Source organism: Schistocerca nitens, chromosome 6 (genome assembly GCF_023898315.1).
Source record: "Schistocerca nitens isolate TAMUIC-IGC-003100 chromosome 6, iqSchNite1.1, whole genome shotgun sequence".
In the NCBI taxonomy this organism is placed as follows: domain Eukaryota; kingdom Metazoa; phylum Arthropoda; class Insecta; order Orthoptera; family Acrididae; genus Schistocerca; species Schistocerca nitens.
Window position 1 is genome coordinate 453,955,508 of NC_064619.1, and position 24,403 is coordinate 453,979,910.

General features: G+C 39.3%; 1 protein-coding gene across 2 annotated transcripts in view; it reads left to right on the plus strand.

The window, feature by feature from the left end:
* LOC126263049 (uncharacterized) overlaps positions 1-24,403 on the plus strand; it is a 161,513-nt gene that overhangs the window by 61,424 nt on the left and 75,686 nt on the right. For both annotated transcript variants that reach the window (XR_007546806.1, XM_049960024.1), the window contains exon 6: positions 11,915-11,984. Coding sequence is in view for 1 of the 2 variants with exons in the window: in XM_049960024.1 (XP_049815981.1) it covers positions 11,915-11,984 (70 nt within the window). In the remaining variant the exon portion in view is untranslated. The remainder of the gene's footprint in view (positions 1-11,914; positions 11,985-24,403) is intronic.

Genomic DNA, 24,403 nt, shown 5'->3' on the forward strand with positions numbered 1-24,403 from the left:
ACATGCATTGACACTTGTTTACTCTGGCGACCTCACGGTGGCCTGTTTACATATGGCAGTTGGTTGCAAGGCCATACACATTTGGGACTTTGTGGTGCTTTGAAAATGGGAGCTACCTCAAAAGTTTTCCACAGAACTATCACGAGTCCTGATGTTCAGCAGTTTGTAACACTCATTTCAAAGTAGGATCAGAATGTTTAAGAATTTGTTCATGTATCCTGCTGTCGCCGGCTGGTGTGCCCACGTGGTTCTAGGCACTTCAGTCTGGAACTGCGTGACTGCTACGGTCGCAGGTTCGAATCCTGCCTCGGGCATGGATGTGTGTGATGTGCTTAGGTTAGTTAGGTTTAATTAGTTCTAGGTTCTAGGTGACTGATGACCTCAGAAGTTAAGTTGCATAGTGCTCAGAGCCATTTGAGCCAATCCTGATGTCTAGCACATTGTATGTAATTGTATAACTATAGTACAGTCCACAGCTACATTGAAAATGACACTGTCATGTCAAACCCTGAAGTTGAGTGATTAACAATGGTATGTCTTTTCTGGCTGTTACCGCAATTGAAAGAACTTATAATGAGCTGCAGCAACCTGTAATTTAATACTTAGTGAGGGCAGAAACTAAATCTTCAAAAATTAGCAACTCCAACCTACTAGTCAAGAATAATTTGTGAGCGAGGTGGTAAACTCCTCTGTGCCAGCTGTTGACAAGAAATAAGGAAGTTTCACGGTACCTTGCACTTGATGTGATGCCAGGACTGCCATAGGTTCTGGGAATCAGGAATATCAGGGAATTTCAAACACATCGGGGAAATATTAAGGAAATTTGGGCAAAAAAAAAAAAAAAAAAAAATGGAGAAATGTTGTTTTTGTTTCAGTAGATGAAATGTTTTTTTTTTTTACTGAGATGTCATGCATCATCACTAGCTGAGTATGTGTGGCACTTCCTACTCCCTCATTACTACTGCTTCTCCACTTCCTACCACTCCCCTCAGCTTGCAGTCATTGCTGCCAACACTTCTTGCCACTAGTCTAGCAGCTGCCGATGAGAGGCATGGTGTGAGGAGTGGTTTGTTTGGATCTGATTCTCAGAGACTGTGGACACAGCTGCCGGAGACAGCAGTCATTTGTATATGAGTTGTATCTGAGTGATTGTGTGAATGTGTGTGTGCTCTCATTTTCTGACGAAAGCTATGGCTGAAACTTCAATTGTGAGAGTGTGATTGTCTTTTCTACATACTTGTCTGTGACTCAGCAATCATCTTTACAGTGAGTTGCTACCTATCCTCATTATTATTAATTCTCAGAATATTTGAACAAGTTAACTTTTACATGGATTGATCACCGTGGTCTCATTTCATCAACATGCTATCCGTAGCTCATGAATAGCTGGCCACACAGTGAACTTCTGTGCCAGGCCAAAAGTGCAGGCCTTTTTTTTGTGAATATTTGTAACTGATCAGACCTGCTGATCTGAAGCCACTTAGCTTCCACTAATGTGCAGGCACTGCGCTTCGGATCTAGTCTCATTAATTTGCCTGCAGGCCAGGTCTGTTTGTGTGTGGCATATTGCAGCGGATTTTCATAGTTTATCCATGGACCCAGGACTGTGGTGCTCCTCAGCAGGCCAGAAGCCATGGGTGATGGATTTTAGGAACTGTAACTGCCTCGCCAGAAGTACATTGTATAGTGTGGCATTTTATAGACATTTTATTTGTTCTAGTACATTTTGGCATTTAAAAAGTAGTTTATATGTTAGAAAGTATGGAAGATAAGAAGAAGAAAATTGTGCCAGCCACTGGCAGTTTGTGTGCTGTGTACTCATATATTTCTTGAAAGAAAAATCAAAAAATACCTGTAAAATAATAGATGTAACACAGTAGGTAATAACTGACAATAACGAACATAGTGGAACCAGCATTTCATTGGCGGTCACCTACAGCGTTGGTTTACACTGTTCTTCTTCGCCTTATACACTTCTTTCATGGGGCTTACTGTTTTCTAAGGTTATTTCTGAAATCAGTGAAGATATTTTAAATCTGTTTTGCGACTCCAAGGAAATGCATATTTTTTTCATCAAATGTGTTTCGTTTTATTGAAATAAAATAATATCATTGGTCTTAATGAAACACGTATACCAAGTGGCTTGCTTTCTCCATCTAAAAACAGTTTGTTACAAAAGATGTTGATGCTACTACTTAAGATTTTTGCTTACACCAAGAAATGCCATCTGCTTGCAAGGATTTTTTATTTATTTATTTATTTTTTTAGATATTTCCTCATTTTCAATATTGTTTCTTGCACCATAGCTGCAAAGACAGATTGTTAACTTACATCTTAACTTACCCTTGAAATCACAAAATTTGCCAGGGAAAAATGCTAGAACTTGTCTGGTAATCAGGGAAATATCAGGGAATTTCACTTGGAGAAACTTATGGCAACCCTGGAACCCTGGCAGCACAAAGAGCGTTGAACTGAGCATAGTACTCGTGCCGCTCCTCATGCTGGTCACTGAAAGCTTGGAACGGTGAAATACACTGAGGCAGTGTCATGGATGTGGCTGGCTATTGTAGTGGAGTTGATGCAGCACCGACTTGTGCATTCACAAACAAGGGATGAGAGGAGTTTTGATGACTGGTGAACCCAAAATGATCTGTATGTAACACTTTAAGATGAATTGTTCACTTTATTTCTAAAAGGGAAAGAAATGTAACTTCTTGTGCTCGTACGTGCAGTTACATTTATCCACTATTACTAATCGCAGAATGCAGGCTAAATATTGTCTTCCTATTACTCAGTACTGATACTCTCAAAGACTGTAACTGAAATGAGCCGACCAGCGATGGGCGGCTGGTTAAATCAGCATTGAAAGGGGGCGCTGAACTCTGTCTTCCTGGAAGTGTGGCACTGCCCACTTTTTCCATTGGCACATGGGTCATTGCCTTCTTGATGCTGTTTTGCAGCACTACACTGATTGGTGTGCAGTCAGTGCTTTAGGACTGCACACCCCCTCCATATCACACCATGTATTGACTGATCTCCATTTGATCCTTTATCTACCAAAATTTCTTTCCTCCTTGGCTTCAACTTTTTTAACTTTACTGACTGTTTTTCTTGCCAAACTTGACACTTATGGATCCATTCTTTGCCAGGTTCATTCATTCTTCTTCTACCTTCTTCCAACTTCTTCTCTTCACTTGCTATCTGAAGTTCTTTCCTAATATCATCGTATCTGATTCTGTTCTTTTCTATCACTTGGTAGTTCTTAAGAATTTCATTTCTGTGCTGTGAAAACATCATTAGTGACAAATAATGACAATTTCCAATGGTAAATTCCCAGTGAATCTGGAGAGTATGAGTACTGAAATCACAAAGGTTGTTGTAGGCATAACTCTAGTTTACTGACACTACATGATACTGACCTGATTCTCATAGTCTCTCCTTGGGAGTACCTCTCTCAATCACCACAAAGCTGAAAGACTAAATAAGTGTGGGATGTCATTGCTCAAAGATGTACATGACATCATAATTTACATACATTTATTCTTCACTAAGGTCAATTATTAATAACGGCAACCAATATGTCAACTACCAAAATATATAACGAGTGTTCAAATAAAAAGGTATGGAACATTGTAACAAGCAAACTGGTTGAAATTTGCATCTGCCACTTTGGGATAATATAGTGAGACATCTAGGGACAGAAGTGTAGTGTCTGGCAAGGTTGTGTGCATGCATAGGCACGTGATCCAGGAGAGAAGCAGGCAATTGTGTGTTCCATTTGTGTGATGGGGCAATGTGTAAGGACATCATGAGGTTCACATTGCACAATTTGTTGATTGAGGAGCAGTGAGGTGTTATCATATTTCTGACTGGAGAAGAGGTTATACCAGCATATATTCATCACTGGATGGTAGCCATATAATGGGGGACCGTGTGTCCGACAAGTCAGTGACAAATTGAAGTGCCCATTTCTGCGAAGGCCAGGTGTGTTTGAGTTATGACCTGAAATCGGGTCAGACAAACACTGTAATCATGGCTGAATTCATCATCAAGATGAATGATCTGGTGAGAGGGTATCAGTGTGTCACAATGTGATTGTTAGCATTGATTGTGGGGGCAAGCGTTTGGAAAAGTGTGGACAATTGTGCACAACAGATTGGGTTCCCAGAAGGTGTGAGGGCTGTGGGTTGTGAAGCAGCTCAGAAAATAAGAAAAGGACCTGCATACGGAGCAACACCTGTTCTGGCATCATGAAGACCCCGTTTTCCATGAGTAGATTGTCCCTGGTGATGAGAGCTGGTGCCATCACTTTGAGCCAGAGAGAAAGCAGGATTCAAATTGAAACATGCATTGTCACCTCTCCCTAATAAATTCAGAGCTGTGCCTACAACAGGCAAGGTGATGCTTACTGTCATTTTTGATGTCTGAGGTCTGATACTTATTGAATTCGTCAAGCACAGAAAAACTGTTAACAGTGACATGTACTTTGAGACACTTCACAGCCTATGCAACTCCATTAAGAGCAAGCAGCTGGATGCTTCCATGGAGGGGGTCATTCTGCTCAACGATAACATGTGTCCACATGTTTTCAAGGTCACACAAATTGTAATGGCCAAGTTTAAGTGGCATCAGTTAGAGCATCCACCCTACAGCCTGGACATGTTGCCTTGCAAAAGCATATCTCAAAGGAAAGTGCTTCAGTTCAAATAACAAATTGGAGGACACAGTGGTCTGGCTTCTGTCACAGCCACAGGAATTCTGGGAACAGGGAATCCTTCAACTCATCAAACAGTGTGATAGTTGTGTGTGATAGTTTTATGTGTGTAATGTAATGTTCCTTGGTTGTTGTGTTCAATGTATTTTACCTGGAAGTGTGAATATAGTTATTGGCACTAGATGTCTTTTACTCACTATTACTTATTCAACTGTGTAGACTCTAATATAAAGGATCGCACTTCAATAGTTCATTCACTTCACTTGATAATGGATATCATCATGTCCAACAATCACTAGTTTCTATGACAACACTCCACACACTTGCTAACCGCAACACAGTTAATTTAATATGTTTCTTAATAACTGCAATCATTCAAAAGTCTTTAAACATTAATATTAATGAGTCTCACAGTTGTCAGTGCACATATTTTTGCCTGTAGAAATGTGCAAGATTGTGAATGAGCTAACAGAGGATGCACCCAACATAGGTCTTATTGTGGGCTTTCAAACCACTAATTTTGGGTGACATCCAACTGCTTACAGACAGGTGTAAGAATAAACTGTTTTCACGTATGAGCACCATATAGCAAATTAGGATAAAACACATGAAATAATTATTTATTTAGTTAATTAATGCTGTATGTCATTTTGTACATAAAAAATAAAGTAACAAAAATGTGTTGTCAAAGTTCAGGATCTAACAATGATTATGATGAAAACTCTGATGGAAAATGGGGATACTTATGAACTTAAATGCAATTCAGTTAATTAGTTTCTGATAATTCAAAGTAAGTGGGACTGCTAGGCTTTCTGTTGGTATCGATCACTTTTCAGAAATATACCGATTAGCTCAGGGTTTTGCATGTTGCAGACTACAGATTTTCTAATTATGAGAGCCCTAATGAAAAGTAATTACATCAGTGTAGACAGAAGAACCAGAATAATAATCTGAACCATATATTAAAGAGAATTGTGTTTCATACCAGTAGATAAAAATACTGAAAATAATATAAAAATCATTTAAAAAATTGGTTATTTTTGAGAGTAGAAAAAACATAACAGACTGGAAGAATCCACCTACTATGTCACAAGCTGTTTCCATTATCTCAGCTCCATCTTAGTGGAGCTGAGCTCTGAATGTGCTTTTTCTGGAAATGTTACAGACAATCTACTGTACTAGCTTAAATTGGCCTTTATATAGTGTTGCCTGTTATCTAATGTATAGTGGTGCCTGTTATCTAATATTTAAATGTGAGACTGAAGAAATACATCAATCTAGAATGTGGTATCAACATATGCTGACTGCTCACTCCTCCTTGATGATTGGCTGCTATATATAGTAGAAGAGTTGAAAGCACAATAGCTTTCTGGACTGTTTTAGCCAAAGCATGTTTAAATTAGGACCATGGAAAAGGTAACCAAAACTAACTCTTTGGCTACTAACTGTGAGATTTGGTGTCCATGCCACAGCTGCTGCATTGTTACGTCTCTCTTTATGTGCTGGGTGCTGAATACCTCCAATGTGCTTACCATTTCTCACTTTTTTTAATTGTTCCACACCTTGGGTAGGCACTAGGAGTGTTAGGAATATTTATTTACAATATTTACACTATGTGATCAAAAGTATCAGAACACCCCCAAAAACATATGTTTTTCATAATAGGTGTATTGTGTTGCCACTAACTGCCAGGTACTCCATATCAGCACCTCAGTAGTCATTAGACATCGTGAAAGAGAAGAATGGGGCACTCCGCAGAACTCACGGATTTTGAACGTGGTCAGGTGATTAGGTGTCACTTGTGTCATACGTCTGTATGCAAGATTTACACACTCCAAAACATCCCTGAGCCCACTGTTTCCAATGTGATAGTGAAGTGGAAATGTGAAGGGAAAGGTACAGCACAAAAGCGTACAGGCTGACCTCGTCTGTTGACCGACAGAGACCGCCGATAGTTGAAGAGGGTCATAATGTGTAATAGGCATTTATCTATCCAGACCATCGCACAGGAATTCCAGGCTGCATCTGGATCCACTGCAAGTACTATAACAGTTAGGCGGGAGGTGAGAAAACTTGGATTTCATGGTTGAGCGGCTGCTCATAAGCCACACATCACACCGGTAAATGCCAAACGATGCCTCGCTTGGTGTAAGGAGTGTAAACATTGGATGACTGAAAGTGGAAAAACGTTGTGTAGAGTGATGAATCACGGTACACAATGTGGTGATCTGATGGAAGGGTGTGACTATGGCAAATGCCCGGTGAATGTCATCTGCCAACAGTAAATTCAGAGGTGGTGGTATTATGGTGTGGTCATGTTTTTCATTGAGGGGGCTAGCACCCCTTGGTTTTTTTTTTTTTTTTTTTTTTTTTTTTTTTGCATGGCACTATCACAGCACAGGCCATTGATGTTTTCAGCACCTTCTTGCTTCCCACTGTTGAAGAGAAATTCGAGGATGGCAACAGCATCTTTCAACACGATCGAGCATATTGCACTGCCTGTGGCAGAATGGTTACACGACAATAACATCTCTGTAATGGACTGGCCTGCACAGAGTCCTGACCTGAATCCTATAGAACACCTTTGGGATGTTTTGGAATGCCAACTTCATGCTAAGCCTCACCGACTGACATCAATACCTCTCCTCAATGCAGCACTCCGTGAAGAATGGGCTGCCATTCCCCAAGAAATCTTCCAACATATGCCTGCAAGAGTGGAAGCTGTCATCAAGGCTAAGGGTGGGCCAACACCATATTGAATTCCAGCATTACAGATGGAGGGCTCCATGAACTTTCATTTTCAGACAGGTGTCTGAATACTTTTGATCACATAGTGTAAGTGTACATATTCTTTTACATAGAGACATATTAAAAACTGCATCCTTTTTGTTGTCACGCAGTTCATAAATGGTCGTCATAGATATGCAACAAGTCAAAAGAAGTCAATCACACAGGAATTACAGACTGCATCAGGATCCACTGCAAGTACTGTGACACTGAGGCGGGAGGTGAGAAAACTTGGATTTCATGGTCGAGCGGCTGATCATAAGCCACACATCACACCGGTAAATGCCAAATGATGACTCGCTTGGTGTAAGGAGTGTAAACATTGGGCGATTGAAAGTGGAAAAACATGTACAGTGACGAATCACGATACACAATGTGGCAATCCGATGCCAGGGTGTGGGTATGGCTAATGCCCAGTGAATGTCACGTGCCAGCATATGTAGTGCCAACAGTAAAATTTGGAGGCAGTGGTGTTATAGTGTGGTCATGTTTTTCATGGAGGGGGCTGGCACCCCTTGTTGTTTTGCATGGCACTATCACAGCACAGGCCAACATTGATGCTTTAAGCACCTTCTTGCTTCCCACTGTTGAAGAGCAATTTGCGGATGGAGACTGCATCTTTCAACATGATCGAGCACCTGTTTGTAATGCATGGCATGTGGCAACAGTAACATACCTGTAATTAATGGACTGGCCTGCAAAGAGTCCTGACCTGAATCCTATAGAACATCTTTGGGATATTTTGGAATGCCAACTTCATGCCAGGCCTCACCAACTGACATCAATACCTCTCCTCAATGCAGCACTCTGTGAAGAATGGGCTGCCATTCCCCAAAAAATCTTCCAACATATGCCTGCAAGAGTGGAAGCTGTCATCAAGGCTAAGGGTGGGTGAATGCGGACTTCATGCCAGGCCTCACCGACCAATGATTGAACGTATGCCTGTGAGAATGGAAGCTGTCATCAAGGCTAAGGGAGGGCCAACACCATATTCAATTCCAGCATTACCGATGGAGGGCGGCGCAAACTTGTAAGTCATTTTCAGCCAGGTGTCCGGATACTTTTGATCACATAGTGTATTATGGTGTGCTGAAAAGTAATTATTTGAATTTTTTATAAAGCTATTTAAATTAACCAAACATTATTAACGTTCTAGCAACTTTATTCTTCGTGTCTACAAATTTATTTCTCGACATAGTTACCTGGCATCTAACACATTTCTCTCAATAAGAGACCAGTTTGTTGATACCATTACTGTAGAATGTTTGACTTTGTTGACAGAGGCACAACTTCACCTCTGCATGCACCTCTTCATCACTATCGAAATGAAGTAGTCAAAGGTGTTCTTTAAGTTTTGGACACTGACGAAACTTGAATGGGACCTAGCAGGACTGTACAGAGGATGATCAATGACAGGGAACCCGAGGGGTCAGACTGTGGCAGATGTCGCAATACTAGTGTGTGGCATGGCATTATCGTACTGAATGAGAGGATGTCCATGTGTGGATGAACACTTTGAATTCGAAACTTGATTACAGCGTACTGTCTCTCACACATTGACAGAGTTACATTACACATTGCCATGTAGCATGCTGCAATTCTGAGCTCTCTAGCAGCAGAAGAGTGTAAAAAGTAGACTTGAAGAATAAAGATGTAGAATGCTAATAATGTTTGTTTTATTTAAAAAGCTTTAAGAGTTTTCACATTAAAAATTTGGAAGGATTATGTTTGAGTACACCTTAATACAATACACTCTGACAGCAAAATGTTTACATACAAAATCTACAAAAACCGATCATCTATACTGAAATGTCATCTGTGGAATTTAGAGAAAACTACAAAGGAGGTGAAATTCCAGCAAAATTATTGACATCAAACTGACAATTTAATTGTTGCTGTACATTGAAATACCATCTGTTGGATTTAGAGCAAATGCAAAGTTGTGATGAGTGTCTGCCAGGAGCACTGGAATCAAATGATGCTATTATTACATCATAGATCAACAATAACAAACATATCAACAATATTAGGAAAAGGATGATTTGTTACTCACTGTGAAGATGACCCGTTGAGTTGCAAGCAGCACAACAAAAAGACTGTTACACATTAAGGCTTTGGTCAAATCCTTCGTCGCACATTGACACCAGCAAGCGCGCCTCAAGCACATATGGCCACTACCACCATCAGCTCTGACCAGAATGCAATTTTCGTATGAATAACAATTTGGAGTGGGACAGGGAATGGTGAGTTTATCAGGGTGTGGCTGGGGGGAGAGGAGAGAAGAGCACTGGCTGGCAGGGTGTGCAGGGCTAGAGACTTCCAAGTAAAACATCAGAAATGGAGTGTGAGGGGACAATGGGGAGCAGGAAAGGAGAGGAGTGGAAAATTGGAAAGGACAGGCAGGTACATTGGCAGAGGGGGCAGCACACAAAGAGGGTGAGGGAATGTGACAGAGGAACTGATATGATGAGAGGGCGAAAACTGTTGGGTGGAACACATAATGTCAGTAGGTTACTGTAAGTTGAGGCCGGAATAATTTTGGGGGTGGAGAATGTCCTGTAATGGTACTTCCCATCTGTGAATTTCATAAAAGCTGGCAGTGGGGGTGAGGATCTAGATGGCCTGGGTTGTGAAGGTGGACATCCAACATCTACTCGTGGTTTCACTGTCCTTCAGTCAGTTACCAATTTGCTCACAACAGCACGTGAATCTGGGCCATAACAATCTGCTCCTTGCCAGAGTCTCTTGTGCTAGGTGAATCCCCCCATTTGTGGCCCACATGACCACTTGAATGTATCCTCATTCATCTCTACTGTGATGACATACTTTCCTTATTGTATGTTTGCAGCACCACCAGGCAGCATTCAGCCTCATGGTGGACTGTGGTCGTAATTTTTAAGCTTGTCAGTGTATGTGTTTCTGTCAAGAAATTAACCTTTGGGGTGGAAGGAGTTGCTCATCCACAAAACTCATAGGCTCATACTAAAGTGTACCATATTAGTAAGTAAACTGTTTTTTAATGAGATTTCCAAATTACAACCTGAATAAGAGTAGTCTTATCATAGCGTGACAAGTGACACAACACTTAGTATCATAAACAGGTCTTATTGAATATGTTAAATCTGTAAATTCTCACATTCATGTATACTTCTCATTCATATGAACTCAACTAAATATCAGTGACTGCACTACAGATTCCTGAAGTATATGACCTGAGAAAGAATAATGAAGTTCCAAAATCAGGCTTTACACCTTGTTTAGGATTCAGTTTTCATTCCTGGACTATTAGGTGGCAAACATTAGATGAAAAAAGCTTTACATACATTGTATTTTAATGTTACTTATCACATTGTTTGAAGCAACAGGATGGTGTGCTTTGTTTCGAAGTCCACCGTGTTTCCTTTTTATTTTTTGAATGAGTGGATTACAACAAATTTATGCTCAGCTGTGCCCTTGATATGAGTTATTTATATCTGGAAGGACAAAAATACAACTAATAGAAGCTAATCAATTATTGACTAAATTATTTAATTGGATAGATAAAAAATCTACTCACCAAGTGGTGGCAGAACACACACATAAAAGACGGTTGTCACTGGGAAGCTTTCTTCAGGTGGAAGGGTCGAAGGGGAAGGAAGGAGGGTGAAAGAAATGGACTGGAGAGGTCTAGAAAAAGGGTAGATTTTGGGAAAGTCACCCAGAATCGCAAGTCAGGGGAGACTTACTGTATGATATGAGAAGGAAAGACTGATGTTGGGGACTGCATTGGATGAGATTTGATAACCTGAGAGCTTAAAGGTGGAAGATGGGGTACTATGGAGACAGAGATTGCTGTTTAAACATCATGCATGATGTTTAAGCATATTACCCTGTCTTCCACCTTTAATCTCTCAGATTTTCAAACCTCCACTGATGCAGTCTCCAACAATCAGTGTTTTCTTCTCATCCTGCATGGTAAGTCTCCCCTGACCTGCAGTTCTGGGTGACTTTCCTGAAATCTACCCCTTTTCCTAGACCTCTCCAGTCCTTTTCCTTCACCCTTTTTCCTTCCCTGTCAACCCTTCTGCCTGAAGAAGGAGCCACTGCCTCCCGAAGCTTGCCAGTTACAACTGTCTTTTATGTGTGTTTTCTGCTGCCACTTGGTGAGTAGATATTTTATCTATACAATTAAATAACTTATTGAAACTGTACTATCCTTTTTCTCTTCCCTGATGATGACACAAATCATAGTCATAACTGTACTTTTACATGTTTTGTAGTCCTTACAGAATAGTATAGAAATGTAGACATAAATAGTTGTATGAAGATGTATAGTTAAAAACTGATTTTGAAAACTGAACAGTTGTGCAGTAAGTTTCTATTTCAACTATAACATCTTACTTATGTGTGGTACAAAAACAATCCTTGTTTCAGATTCTTGTGAGAGACTGCATAGCAGGTTTATTAGTAAACTTGTCCATCCAAAATTTTAAGGAAGTTGAAGGTATGCTACACCAAATATTATATCAAGTAGACATAGAAAGAACTTGTTCTGTTTTATTTGTAAAGACATCATGAATGATTTGTTCTAATGTTTAATTTGTCTTAAGAATGAAAGGATAAGAAACTATGCTCTCCTTGCTATGATGACACATTCTGGGTGCTGTTGTTTGTAATATGGGTCATAAATGAATTTGCCTCAGAGTAATACAATTAAAAACTGAAAAAGTCAGACAGAAAAATGGACTAAATAAACACTATTTTCCAGACAAAGAATCTGGCTGACTGACTAACGAGTAGCTCATCTCAGCATTTTTGGACTCCACTGACAGCTTGTCTGTGCACTGTACAAATTACAGTAAAGGGCAGGAAACTTATCACATGTACTTTGTATCTACAGATTCAAGAGAAATAACTGGAAACAAACTTTCAGAATTTACTTTCTTTGTAACAACAAGAGCAAACTTATTTTGGAAGGTTGTTATAAACATATGAGGGGCACTTTGAATGTTTTGGGGAGATTACACAGTCTCCTGAGAAACTTACCTTAACATCATCACAGAGTACTTGTCTTCAAATTGTATTCATTGGACCAACTTCTCAAACCACTAGGTAAATTATCCTTATATGTAAATTGAAGGTGGAGTGGGGAGGAAGGACAGGAAATGGAAGGGTAAGAAGGGACTATTGATGTCAGCTGCATCGGGACTTTACACAGAATTAGTGGAAATGAGTGAAAATGTGTGCTAGACTGGGTCAAACCAAGGATCTCCTGCTTACTAGGTAATTACGTTAACCACTGCAACACCCAGACACATGTCTGTCACAACTGTGCAGGCCGTCTCAGCACACCTCTCAGCCAACCCACTCTCCCACCAAGTGCCACCTATCCCCAGTCCCTGTCCATTTCCTTCCTCTCATCATTGCTGATTCTGCCTAAAATCCTGATGCAGCTTCCCTTTCCTTTCCTTTCCCTTCTCCCTCTCTGCATTCAATTTACATATAATGTACCACAGCTGCAGACTCCGTGTGGTGTCCGTTCTTTCAGACATGTCAGAAAGAGTGGATACAACTCATTCATATGATTGAATTATCCTTCACAGGACTTCAGACCCAGGACTGTCGTCAAGAAATGTTTGTGTTCAGGTACATTGCCATATTGTAAAAAAATCTCATATTTGGTCAATACCCTGTGGAGTCTTCAAAATCTAATGGAGAGAACTCAAACATACCAACCTGTGATCACCCTTTTACATTCTTTAATTGTAATGGTGCAAATTAGTTCATTGTAAGTGAACTAATTGACACCATTCTTCTTCATTTCTCTTTTGTTGTTCTTTGTACTTTTGTTGCATAAGCATATTCATGGAAAATCTAAACACATATTTGCTACTTTATTTGAGGTCTTCTCCAGTTTTTAAGCTGAATGTCAATTTTTCCTACTAAAATTAAACCTATCAGTGACCTGTTGACACCATTCAAAAGTCTCAGCCTCCTAATCCTGATTTTCATGACAGTGTTCTGCTCAAATGAAGATCCTTCTGACATGTAGACTCTCATATAAGAGGGAAGATCAGAAAGTAATTCACAATGATTTTATTACCAAAAAGTAAATAGGTAACAAAACAAAAAAAATCACAGATGAACTTACATCTTTTACCTACTTTTCTACATAGTCACCAGTGGTCTCAACACATTTCTCCCATCATTGTACCAGTTTCATATGCCCTGCTTGGAGAAGTCCATTTGGTTGGAGTAGAGCTAACTGCGGACTGCTGATTACACTTCTGCATCTGTCGCAAAGTGTTGGCCAGGAATTTCTTCATGGAACCAAACAGATGAAAGTCTGATATTGCAAGGGCCAGACTCTGTGGTGGGTGCTGGAGCACCTCCCACCCAAATATGGCAGTTTTCTCACAAATAGGAGCAGCAACATGGGGACAAGCATAGTCATGAAAAAGTTTGACACTGTCTGCATTAATGTTGTGGCATTTGTCATGAAGGGCAGCAACTTAACCAAAGTTTTAATATAGGCTGCATAATTCACAGTGGTCTTGTTTTCAGCAAAGTCCAACAATAGCGCACCATGCATATCCCAGAATACTGTCACAAGCACTTTCCTAGTAGTCTGAGTCACGTTGAAATTTTTTGTAGTGGGGAACCTGCATGTTTTCAACCCTGTAGAGGCCTGCTTGGTTTCGGGTGTGTAGTGGTATACCCACGACACATCACCAGTGATGAGTCCTATCACAAAATTATGCCCCTTCTTTGGCATAACATGGTAAATGATCCAAGCTTATCATCATTTGCCCTTGTGGTTATCTTTCAAGTTCTTAGTCACCCAGCAGGCACCAAGTTCACAAAATTTCAGTGTGTCATGAAGAGTATCATACCTCACACTATAGGAAATGTTGAACTGCTGTGGTAAGGTTTGCACTTCCACACACTGGTTGTTCAAAATTGCTGCCTTAATGGCTCTGAAATTCTGTGGGGTTCCAGCTGTTACCAGCTGCGAGAGTGTGGTGAATCACTAAGGTTCACCCTACCCTCCTGGAAGAATGCACACCACCTGGAGACACTGTTGTGGTCCATACAGTCATACCCATACAGGTCACTCACTTCTATGTGAATTTCACTTGAATTATGCCCATTGGCCCACAAATATCAAACAACATCTCACTGCTCTTCACAAGTTTACGACAATAATATGTGTATCACATTTGTTACATAGTTCAGGCTTCTCTTGCTAGAGCTGCACATGAAAATAAAACTTCTAACTATATCATCATAAAATTTCAACATTCCAGCTTTAATACCAGGGGAGAAAAAATTATTGTGCTTTACTTCCCATTCCTCTCTCATAATACCATACAGATGGCTGACAACCCAGTTCTAGGAGTAGGTGTCTTCTTCAGTAAATTTGCTGAACGGAAGGACAGCTCCTTCAATAGTGCCTGTTGCTGAGTGTCCAGACTGAATTTTACTTTCAAGCAAAAAATCCAGTCAACCTCAGCTCACTGAGCAAAGAAAGACTGTGACCATGGAAAGAGGAGAATCACAAAGTGTCATATGCTCAGCACACTGCTCTTTTCTATTGTATTCAACAAGAGCAATTTTGGAGCACTGCAAAGTCAAAATCAGCAGAGCTCTGCATATTTATAAGCACAAAAGTAACAGCAGAACTGCACAAGTTTGGCTCATTGCAGTGGTGTTGCAGAGAACAGAATACTGACTTGAGTGGGTGATGTTGGCAAAATATGCAGAAAGTTACTCAAGAACTGTCATTCTTCTTCTGCATTACTGAATAATAGGATATTATATGTGGCATTCAGATGCTGCAGGACAAATTTGTCCACTTTTGGAAGGTGCTCCAGTGATTCCTACTGAACTGACACCAACTTGCTATTTAACTAGTCCTCCTTTGTTGCTGAGACTGCTTCATGAGCAGTTACTGGGATCTCATCTGGGGCCTGGTGCATGTTGTTGTCTAAGATGAAAAATATATTTTTGTTTTGCCTATTGAAGTTAGTCTCATGGTTAGGGGCAGTAAAGTGTCAGCATTCACAAGTTGCACTGTGGGCCAGTATCAGTTTTTATAAATGTAACAGCTGAAGTATAGTGCTCACCACTGCAGTTGTTATGCCATCTTTTCTCATAATGAAGAGCATGGGGCAAAAAGAGTTATTAGTGCCTTGTGAACTGTGACTAAATGAAATTTTATTGCTTACAAATATGTATGAAATTTTTACACCCCATAAATAATTGTTAGCACCTCTTTCTCAACTTCAAAAACAACATTGAACTATTGGCAGAGACTTCATGCCAACTATATTGGATGTTCCATGCCACTGGCTTGTTTGTGTAACTGAAGAACCCTATTCTGTACTGCTGTAAGTCAGTCACCAGAGTAACAACCTTGCTCATTGGGAATGTTGATGAACATGAAACAGATTGTTCATACTTTTTATATTCAAGAAGACTATCTGGCATGACTAGACGAGCAACTAATACCTGGTTTGTGAAGTTAGTATAGTGGAGAAGTGATCTTGGCCACCTGGCATGTTTGTTGTTGTTGTTGTGGTCTTCAGTCCTGAGACTGGTTTGATGCAGCTCTCCATGCTACCCTATCCTGTGCAAGCTTCTTCATCTCACAGTACTTACTGCAACCTACATCCTTCTGAATCTGCTTAGTGTATTTATCCCTTGGTCTCCCTCTATGATTTTTACCCTCCACGCTGCCCTCAAATGCTAAATTTGTGATCCCTTGATGCCTCAAAACATGTCCTACCAACTGGTCCCTTCTTCTTGTCAAGTTGTGCGCCAAACTCCTCATCTCCCCAATTCTATTCAATACTTCCTCATTAGTTATGTGATCTACCCATCTAATCTTCAGCATTCTTCTGTAGCACCACATTTCGAAAGCTTCTATTCTCTTCTTGTCCAAAATATTTATTGTCCATGTTCCACTTCCATACATGGCTACACTCCATACAAATACTTTCAGAAACGACTTCCTGACACTTAAATCTATACTCGATGTTAATAAATTTCTCTTCTTCAGAAACGCTTTCCTTGCCATTGCCAGTCTACATTTTATATCCTCTCTACTTCAACCATCATCAGTTATTTTGCTCCCCAAATAGCAGAACTCCTTTACTACTTTAAGTGTCTCATTTCCTAATCTAACTCCCTCAGCATCATCCAACTTAATTCAACTACATTCCATTACCCTCGTTTTGCTTTTGTTGATGTTCATCTTATACCCTCCTTTAAAGACACTGTCCATTCTGTTCAACTGCTCTTCCAAGTCCTATGCTGTCTCTGACAGAATTACAATGTCATCGGTGAACCTCAAAGTTTTTATTTCTTCTCCATGGATTTTAATACCTACTCCGAATTTTTCTTTTGTTTCCTTTACTCCTTGCTCAATACACAGACTGAATAACATTGGGGAGAGGCTACAGCCCTGTCTGACTCCCTTCCCAACCACTGCTTCCCTTTCATGCCCCTCGACTATTATAACTGCCATCTGGTTTCTGTACAAATTGTAAATAGACTTTCGCTCCCTGTATTTTACCCCTGCCACCTTTAGAATTTGAAAGAGACTATTCCAGTCAACATTGTCAAAAGCTTTCTCTAAGTCTACAAATGCTAGATCTGTAGGTTTGCCTTTCCTTAATCATTCTTCTAAGATAAGTTGTAAGGTCAGTATTGACTCACGTGTTCCAATATTTCTACAGAATTCAAACTGATCTTCCCCAAGGTCGGCTTCTACCAGTTTTTCAATTCGTCTGTAAAGAATTTGTGTTAGTATTTTACAGTTGTGACTTATTAAACTGATAGTTTGGTAATTTTCACATCTGTCAACACCTGCTTTCTTTGGGATTGGAATTATTATATTCTTCTTGAAGTCTGAGGGTATTTTGCCTGTCTCATACATCTTGCTCACCAATGGTAGAGTTTGGTCAGGACTGGCTCTCCCAAGGCTGTCAGTAGTTCTAATGGAATGTTGTCTACTCCCTGGGCCTTGTTTCAACACAGGTCTTGCTCTGTCAAACTCTTCATGCAGTATCATATCTCCCATTTCATCTTCATCTACATCCTCTTCCATTACCATAATATTGTCCTCAAGTACATTGCCCTTGTATAGACCCTCTATATACTCCTTCCACCTTTCTGCTTTCCCTTCTTTGGTTAGAACTGGGTTTCCATCTGAGCTCTTGATATTCATACAAGTGGTTCTCTTTTCTCCAAAGGTCTCTTTAATTTTCCTGTATGTAGTATCTATCTTACCCCTACTGAGATATGCTGCTACACCCTTACATTTGTCCTCTAGCCATCCTTGCTTAACCATTTTGCACTTCCTGTCAATCTCATTTTTGAGATGTTTGTATTCCTTTCTGCCTGCTTCATTTACTGCATTTTTATATTTACTCCTTTCATCAATTAAATTCAATATTTCTTCTGTTACCCAAGGATTTCTATTAGCCCTCGTATTTTTACCTACTTGATCGTCTGCTGCCTTCACTACTTCATCTCTCAAAGCTACCCATTCTTCTTCTACTGTACTTCTTTCCCCCATTCCTGTAAATTGTTCCCTTATGCTCTCCCTGAAACTCTGTACTACCTCTGGTTTAGTCAGTTTATCCAGGTCCCATCTCCTTAAATTCCCACCTTTTTGTAGTTTCTTAATTTTTAATCTACAGTTCATAACCAATAGATTGTGGCCAGAGTCCACATATGCTCCTGGAAAAGTCTTACAATTTAAAACCTGGTTCCTAAATCTCTGTCTTACCATTATATAATCTATCTGATAACTTCTAGTATCTCCTGGATTCTTCCATGTATACAACCTTATTTTATGATTCTTGAACCAAGTGTTAGCTATGATTAAGTTATGCTCTGTGCAGAATTCTACCAGATGGCTTCCTCTTTCATTTCTTACCCCAAATCCATATCCACCTACTATGTTTCCTTCTCTCCCTTTTCCTACTCTCAAATTTCAGTCACCCATGACTATTAAATTTTGATCCCCCTTCACTACCTGAATAATTTATTTTATCTCATCATACATTTAATCAATTTCTTCATCATCTGCAGAGCTAGTTGGCATATAAACTTGTACTACTGTAGTAGGTGTGGGCTTCATGTCTATCTTGGCCACAATAATGTGTTCACTATGCTGTTTGTAGTAGCTTACTCGCACTCCTATTTTTTTATTCATTATTAAACCTACTCCTGCATTACCCCTATTTGATTTTGTATTTATAACCCTGTATTCACCTGACCAAAAGTCTTATTCCTCCTGCCACCAAACTTCACTAATTCCCACTATATCTAACTTCCCCTTTTTAAATTTACTAACCTACCTGCCCGATTACGGTAAGGGTTTTGACATTCCACGCTCCGATCCGTAGAACTTGTTTTCTTTCTCCTGATAACGACATCCTCTTGAGTAGTCCCTGCCCGGAGATCCAAATGGGGGACTATTTTACCTCCGGAATATTTTACCCAAGAGGACGCCTTCATCATTTAACCATACAGTAAAGCTGCATGCCCTCGGGAAAAATTACAGCTGTAGTTTCCCCTTGCTTTCAGCCGTTCGCAGTACCAGCACAGCAAAGCCGTTTTGGTTAGTGTTACAATGCCAGATCAGTCAATCATCCAGACTGTTGCCCCTGCAACTACTGAAAAGGCTGCTGCCCCTCTTCAGGAACCATATATTACCACACGTTTGTCTGGCCTCCCAACAAATACCCCTCCTTTGTGGTTGCACCTACAGTATGACCATCTGTATTGCTGAGGCACGCAAGCCTCCCCACCAACGGCAAGGTCCATGGTTCATGATAATAGTTAATTTTGCCCAGAAATCGTTGTATCATTTTTAAATTTTGTGGCACTGGCAGGTTTATTTATTTATCTTGTGTTCCAACAATCCAGGTTCGAAGTAAATCACAAGAATATGGAATATGCCAAATTGTACATATCTTGGATATAACTACATAAATATTATAAAATATACAATGTAAATAAGGTGTCAAATAAGGAACATACATCTAGTTAACAGAGTATTGTAGTACACTAAGGCATGATCAAATAGAAGATAATTTACATAAATACAATAAAAGATGCAATATAGATAAGATAGCAGGTAAAGTATTCAATTAATAGAATATTGAGTTACACTTAGGAAGGATCCATAATATACAGAGGAAGCAAAAGTAACTAAATAATACAGCAAATACAACATGAATACAGCAAACCAAATTATTATATATTTATGATAGTGAGATTAGAAGTATATGTAAAAAAAACCTGTAAATTTAGTGGCGGTATTCATTTTCTCTCATAAATTCAACCATATAAAAAGATTTCTCTATTAGTCATTCTTTCAGGATTTGTTTGAATTTTGGTAATTGTTTGAATTTTGGTAATTGTTTATGCAGACATTTGATATGTGGTGGGAGTTCATTAAACAGCTTAATGCTGGGTCATGAGTTCCTTTTTGCACTTTTCAATTCAATGTGTAGAGTATTTTTGGTTCTTGTGCTGTAGTCATGATATTCAATGTTGTCTTCGTGTGGAGAAAAGTTTTTACGGACAAAAGTCAGTAAGGGAAAAATATACTTTGAGGTGGTGTTAAGGATCCCCATCTTTCAAAATGAAGTTCCTGCAACAGTGTCTATGATAGACACCACTCATTATTCTGATGGCTCTGTTTCTTTCTTTCTTTCTATTTTTTTTTTTTTTTTTTTAAAGCAGTGAAAATTTTTTTGGTGAGATGTTGGTTCCCCCAGAATATAATAGCATAAAACATTATTGAATGAAAGTAAGCAAAGTAGGAAGCCTTAACAATACCCACTTTGGTCACAGAAGCAATAATTCATAGAGTACATTATATCACGAAGTCTTTTATTGAGATGAGGGATGTGAATAGACCAATTACATTTGATGTCTATGTATGCACCCACGAATTTTGTATCCTCAACTTTTGTATTGGTTGATCTCTACACTTTATGTTAATTTCTTCAAGATTTCTTTGTGGCATGTGAAACCTCATATAATGGATTCTATCTGCAATGAGTGAGAGACCATTAGCAGAAAACCAATTTAAAATTTTAGAGAAAACTTTGTTTGTCATTTGTTCGAGACTGTTGTCAGACAATTCAGCAATGAGAATTGAGGTATCATCTGCAAAAAGAATAAAATTGCTTTTTGGATCGGAACAAAGAGGGAGGCCATTAACGAAAATAAGAAATAGCAGTGGACCTAAAATCGGGCCTTGGGGCACCCTGCAACTTAAAGTACACCACTCCTTTGAGGAAGGTTCTCCAGAAGATCCATTCGGCTATGGTCTGCTTTTTGTCCTTTACGTATGACTGAAGCCACTAACCAACAGTACCACCTAGACAATAATATTCCACCTTTTTCAAAAGAATTTGGTGGTTTACACAATCAAAGGCTTTCGAGAGATCACAAAAAGTACCTAATGGAGACATTTTTTTGTTAATGGCTTCCAAAACTTGATTATTAAAGGTGAAATTGTTTGCTCAGCACAAAAACCAGTGTGAATCACTTATTGACTATTGTTAAGTATATGGTGAAAGTTGAGATGGTTTATCAATATGTATACATGGTTTGTCTGGATTTGAAATATTCATGTGTTCTAATAGCCTCATTCAGTGTTTATTTATGTACTGATTCATTGGATGCTACAGGTGTAATGACACCTAGCTCATGCACTCTGTCTGTCTAGGCTTTAACTGGTGTCGGATGTATGCTGCAAAAACCCAACTGTGAGGATGATTTAAATGAAATGGATGATTGAAAACTTTTTGTATTCCCTACTTTGAATTTAAACAATTGTTGGTGTTTTGTGTCTAGCATACTGGATTGCTAAATGGAATTGATTATCTACTTTAAACTTGAATAAGTTAAAATATCCATACAAAAAATATTAGATTTTACTGACAAAATATCTAAAAGAAGCACTAGTACTATAGTTACATGGTTACAGCTTACTTTGGCATTGATTGGCCTCTTAATGGGATCTTCTGACAACTGTTGGTGATGACCTACTGCTGAAGCATCAGTGTTGTTATATGCCCAAGTTAATCATGGACACAGCTTCTATCATATTGACTGTAAATTCCATCTCACTTCTATTAGTGGTCAGATTGATCACCAATTTGGATGGAGGTCCATATTGTAGCTGGTATTGACACAAAAGCATGCACAGGCATGTTGTGCCATTTTATTGGTGCCAGCCAATTGAATTACATGCTGCCCCAGTGGTCAGACTTATGAAAGTTGAAACACTTAACTTCACCCTCACAATGTTGCTTCTAAAGGATATTGAAGGAGTCAGAACACAATTTTTATGATTTATGATTGATATGGCATGAAAACATTGAGGACTACTGCTTTTAGACGTTCCTAGTGCTAGAAATTGACAATGCACTACACAATGTTGTCTCTGGGCATCTACCAATGTTGTGGGGGCAGTTATATTAATTACCTTATGTACCATTTGTGTCCTTGGTAGCAGGATTGCATGAAATAACAGGCTTATGGTGGAAAATCCAGGTTATGATGATGATTTACACATATTGTCAATTGTTCTGCAGTGTCACTTACAAGATAATATGACTTTGTCAATGCAGTTATCAAAATTTGACTGATGGATGAATCTGATGTTCCCAGCACCCTCACATGTTTATCAGAGGATAATCTAGATCGCACTTCACATATAAGAGACTGTGTATGAGACATACGAAAGATTCATCATAAAATTTGTACTATCTGGATAGTTCTTATAGTTGTGCAACCCATGCCATGACCTAGTTATTTGGTACAACGATTAAATTTGAGCCTTGTGGTTAAGCTGTGGGTTTTCTGATGTTAAAGGCTAGACAATAAATCACAAATTTCAGAAAATTCAAAGGATCTAGAATCAGTTGATGGCTTTAACTGATAATTTACTACTTGAAGAAAGTAAGATAGCACTTTAACAAATAGCATTAAAACACTTGCCCAGCACTGAAGGTGGTATTGATGTAGGTAAACTTCCCATCTTTCTTCTATTTCACTGAAATTGACATTGCGCCAGTACTGTGTTGCTAACCGATGTTGTTTCAGTAGCTGTTTTAGCTGGTGACTCCACTCTGATGCAACCATAGCTGTTGTCAATGCTTTTGTTGTTGTTAAGTCTGTTGTCTCTTATACCGTTCTAACTATTGTATCCACAAATACATCAAATATGCATGCATACTAAAATAGTCTCTCAGAAGTGTTGGAATGTCACCAGCCAATGGTTTCATATGCAACACTGCAGTGTCTGACAGAGCATCAGGACAGCCCTCTTATTGTGTCTGGCTCATCACAGAGCTGCCCATTGGAACATTATCTGTACCCTGAGTGAGAGAGTTTGGAAACCCATGACTAGTAGACTGACAAAGCCTCTGGTATCCCATCTCCATCATAGGATACTAAATGATCCACACCCAAATCCAGTTTACAATTATAAAATGAAAAGCATGAAACAGAAGTGCTTCTTTCCCAGTTCAGTGGCTGACACTAAGAAACATGCAAACATGAAAGTGGAAACTCTTCCAGTGCTACTTACAGTTGAACATTGTTGAAACATGTAACAATATACATTAAAGTTTTTGATAATTGGAGCACCAAGGATACTTTTGGGAACAACTATGTTCTTTATTTGTTGACACTCGGTGGTAGTTTGTTGTTTGCACCTTTGATCTTTTGTAATTATCACAATAAACAATATTGATAATCTGTGCTCCTGGCAACATGGCATATGTGTTTTATATCCATTACTAAGTCAGCTTTATAATCTCTTAAAGGACTGATTGGGATAGGTACATACAAACTGTTGTTCTTTTTGGTCATGCACACCATCATTTTGTCAGATTTTCATTATATGCAGTCCAGTCACATTAATGTGATCGCCATCTGTTTTTGACATCATAGATGACGCTATCCAAAACTGTCACCAAGGCAACTTTGGTGCACAACAGGCCATAGATGACAGGGCTGAACGATGGCTGTGGAGGTATGTTTAAGAGATGAATAGACATGCACCTATTGAGCTTCTGACCTCCCAGATGAACTGTGGGGCTACCAACAGTGTCTTCTCAATGACCGATCAGTGCATGTTGTTATGTATGGACCTCCATAGCAGGCACCTGGTTCATACACCCATACTGCCAGTTGTCCATCAGTGGCAAAGGCTGGAATTTCCATACCATTTCTGCCAAATTTCACTGCAATGTACTAAAGGATACATTCATTGTACGTCCCATATTGATTTCTGCAGTTATTTCAGACAGTGTTACTTGTCTTTTAGCAGTGATAACTCTACAGAAAAGCCACTGTTCTCAATCATTAAGTGAAGTCATTGTCCTTGGTAGGAGGTAATGCCTGAAATGTGGTGTCTTGGCATGCTCTTGACATTGTACAGCCATAATGATGTTGGACACCTTTTCACACGAATCACCTGAGTACAAATGAAAGCTCTGCCAATGCACTGCCCTTTTATACATTGTGTATGTGATACTACCGCTACCTCATGACATTTGTCACCTCAGTGTATTGCTTTCTCAGGAGAAAAGCATTTACAGAATCAGTACTGACCTGCTGTTGGAATTCTATTTCCTGAATGATGGTCCAATGTTGTGTTGCTTTTTAATTTCCCAAAAATTTTAGAGACCGTGGTAGGAAGGAGGGAGCTGGTTTTTAAATAGAGAGTCACTAGCTTATGTCCCCCTTTATAAATGGATGTTACTACTGCATACTTCAGTCTTTCAGGTTATAGCCCTTGACTCATCAGCTGGTTACAAATGTAACTCAAGGAGGGAAGGGCACTACCAAGTCAATGCAAGTTCTTAGTAATTTGGTTGAAAT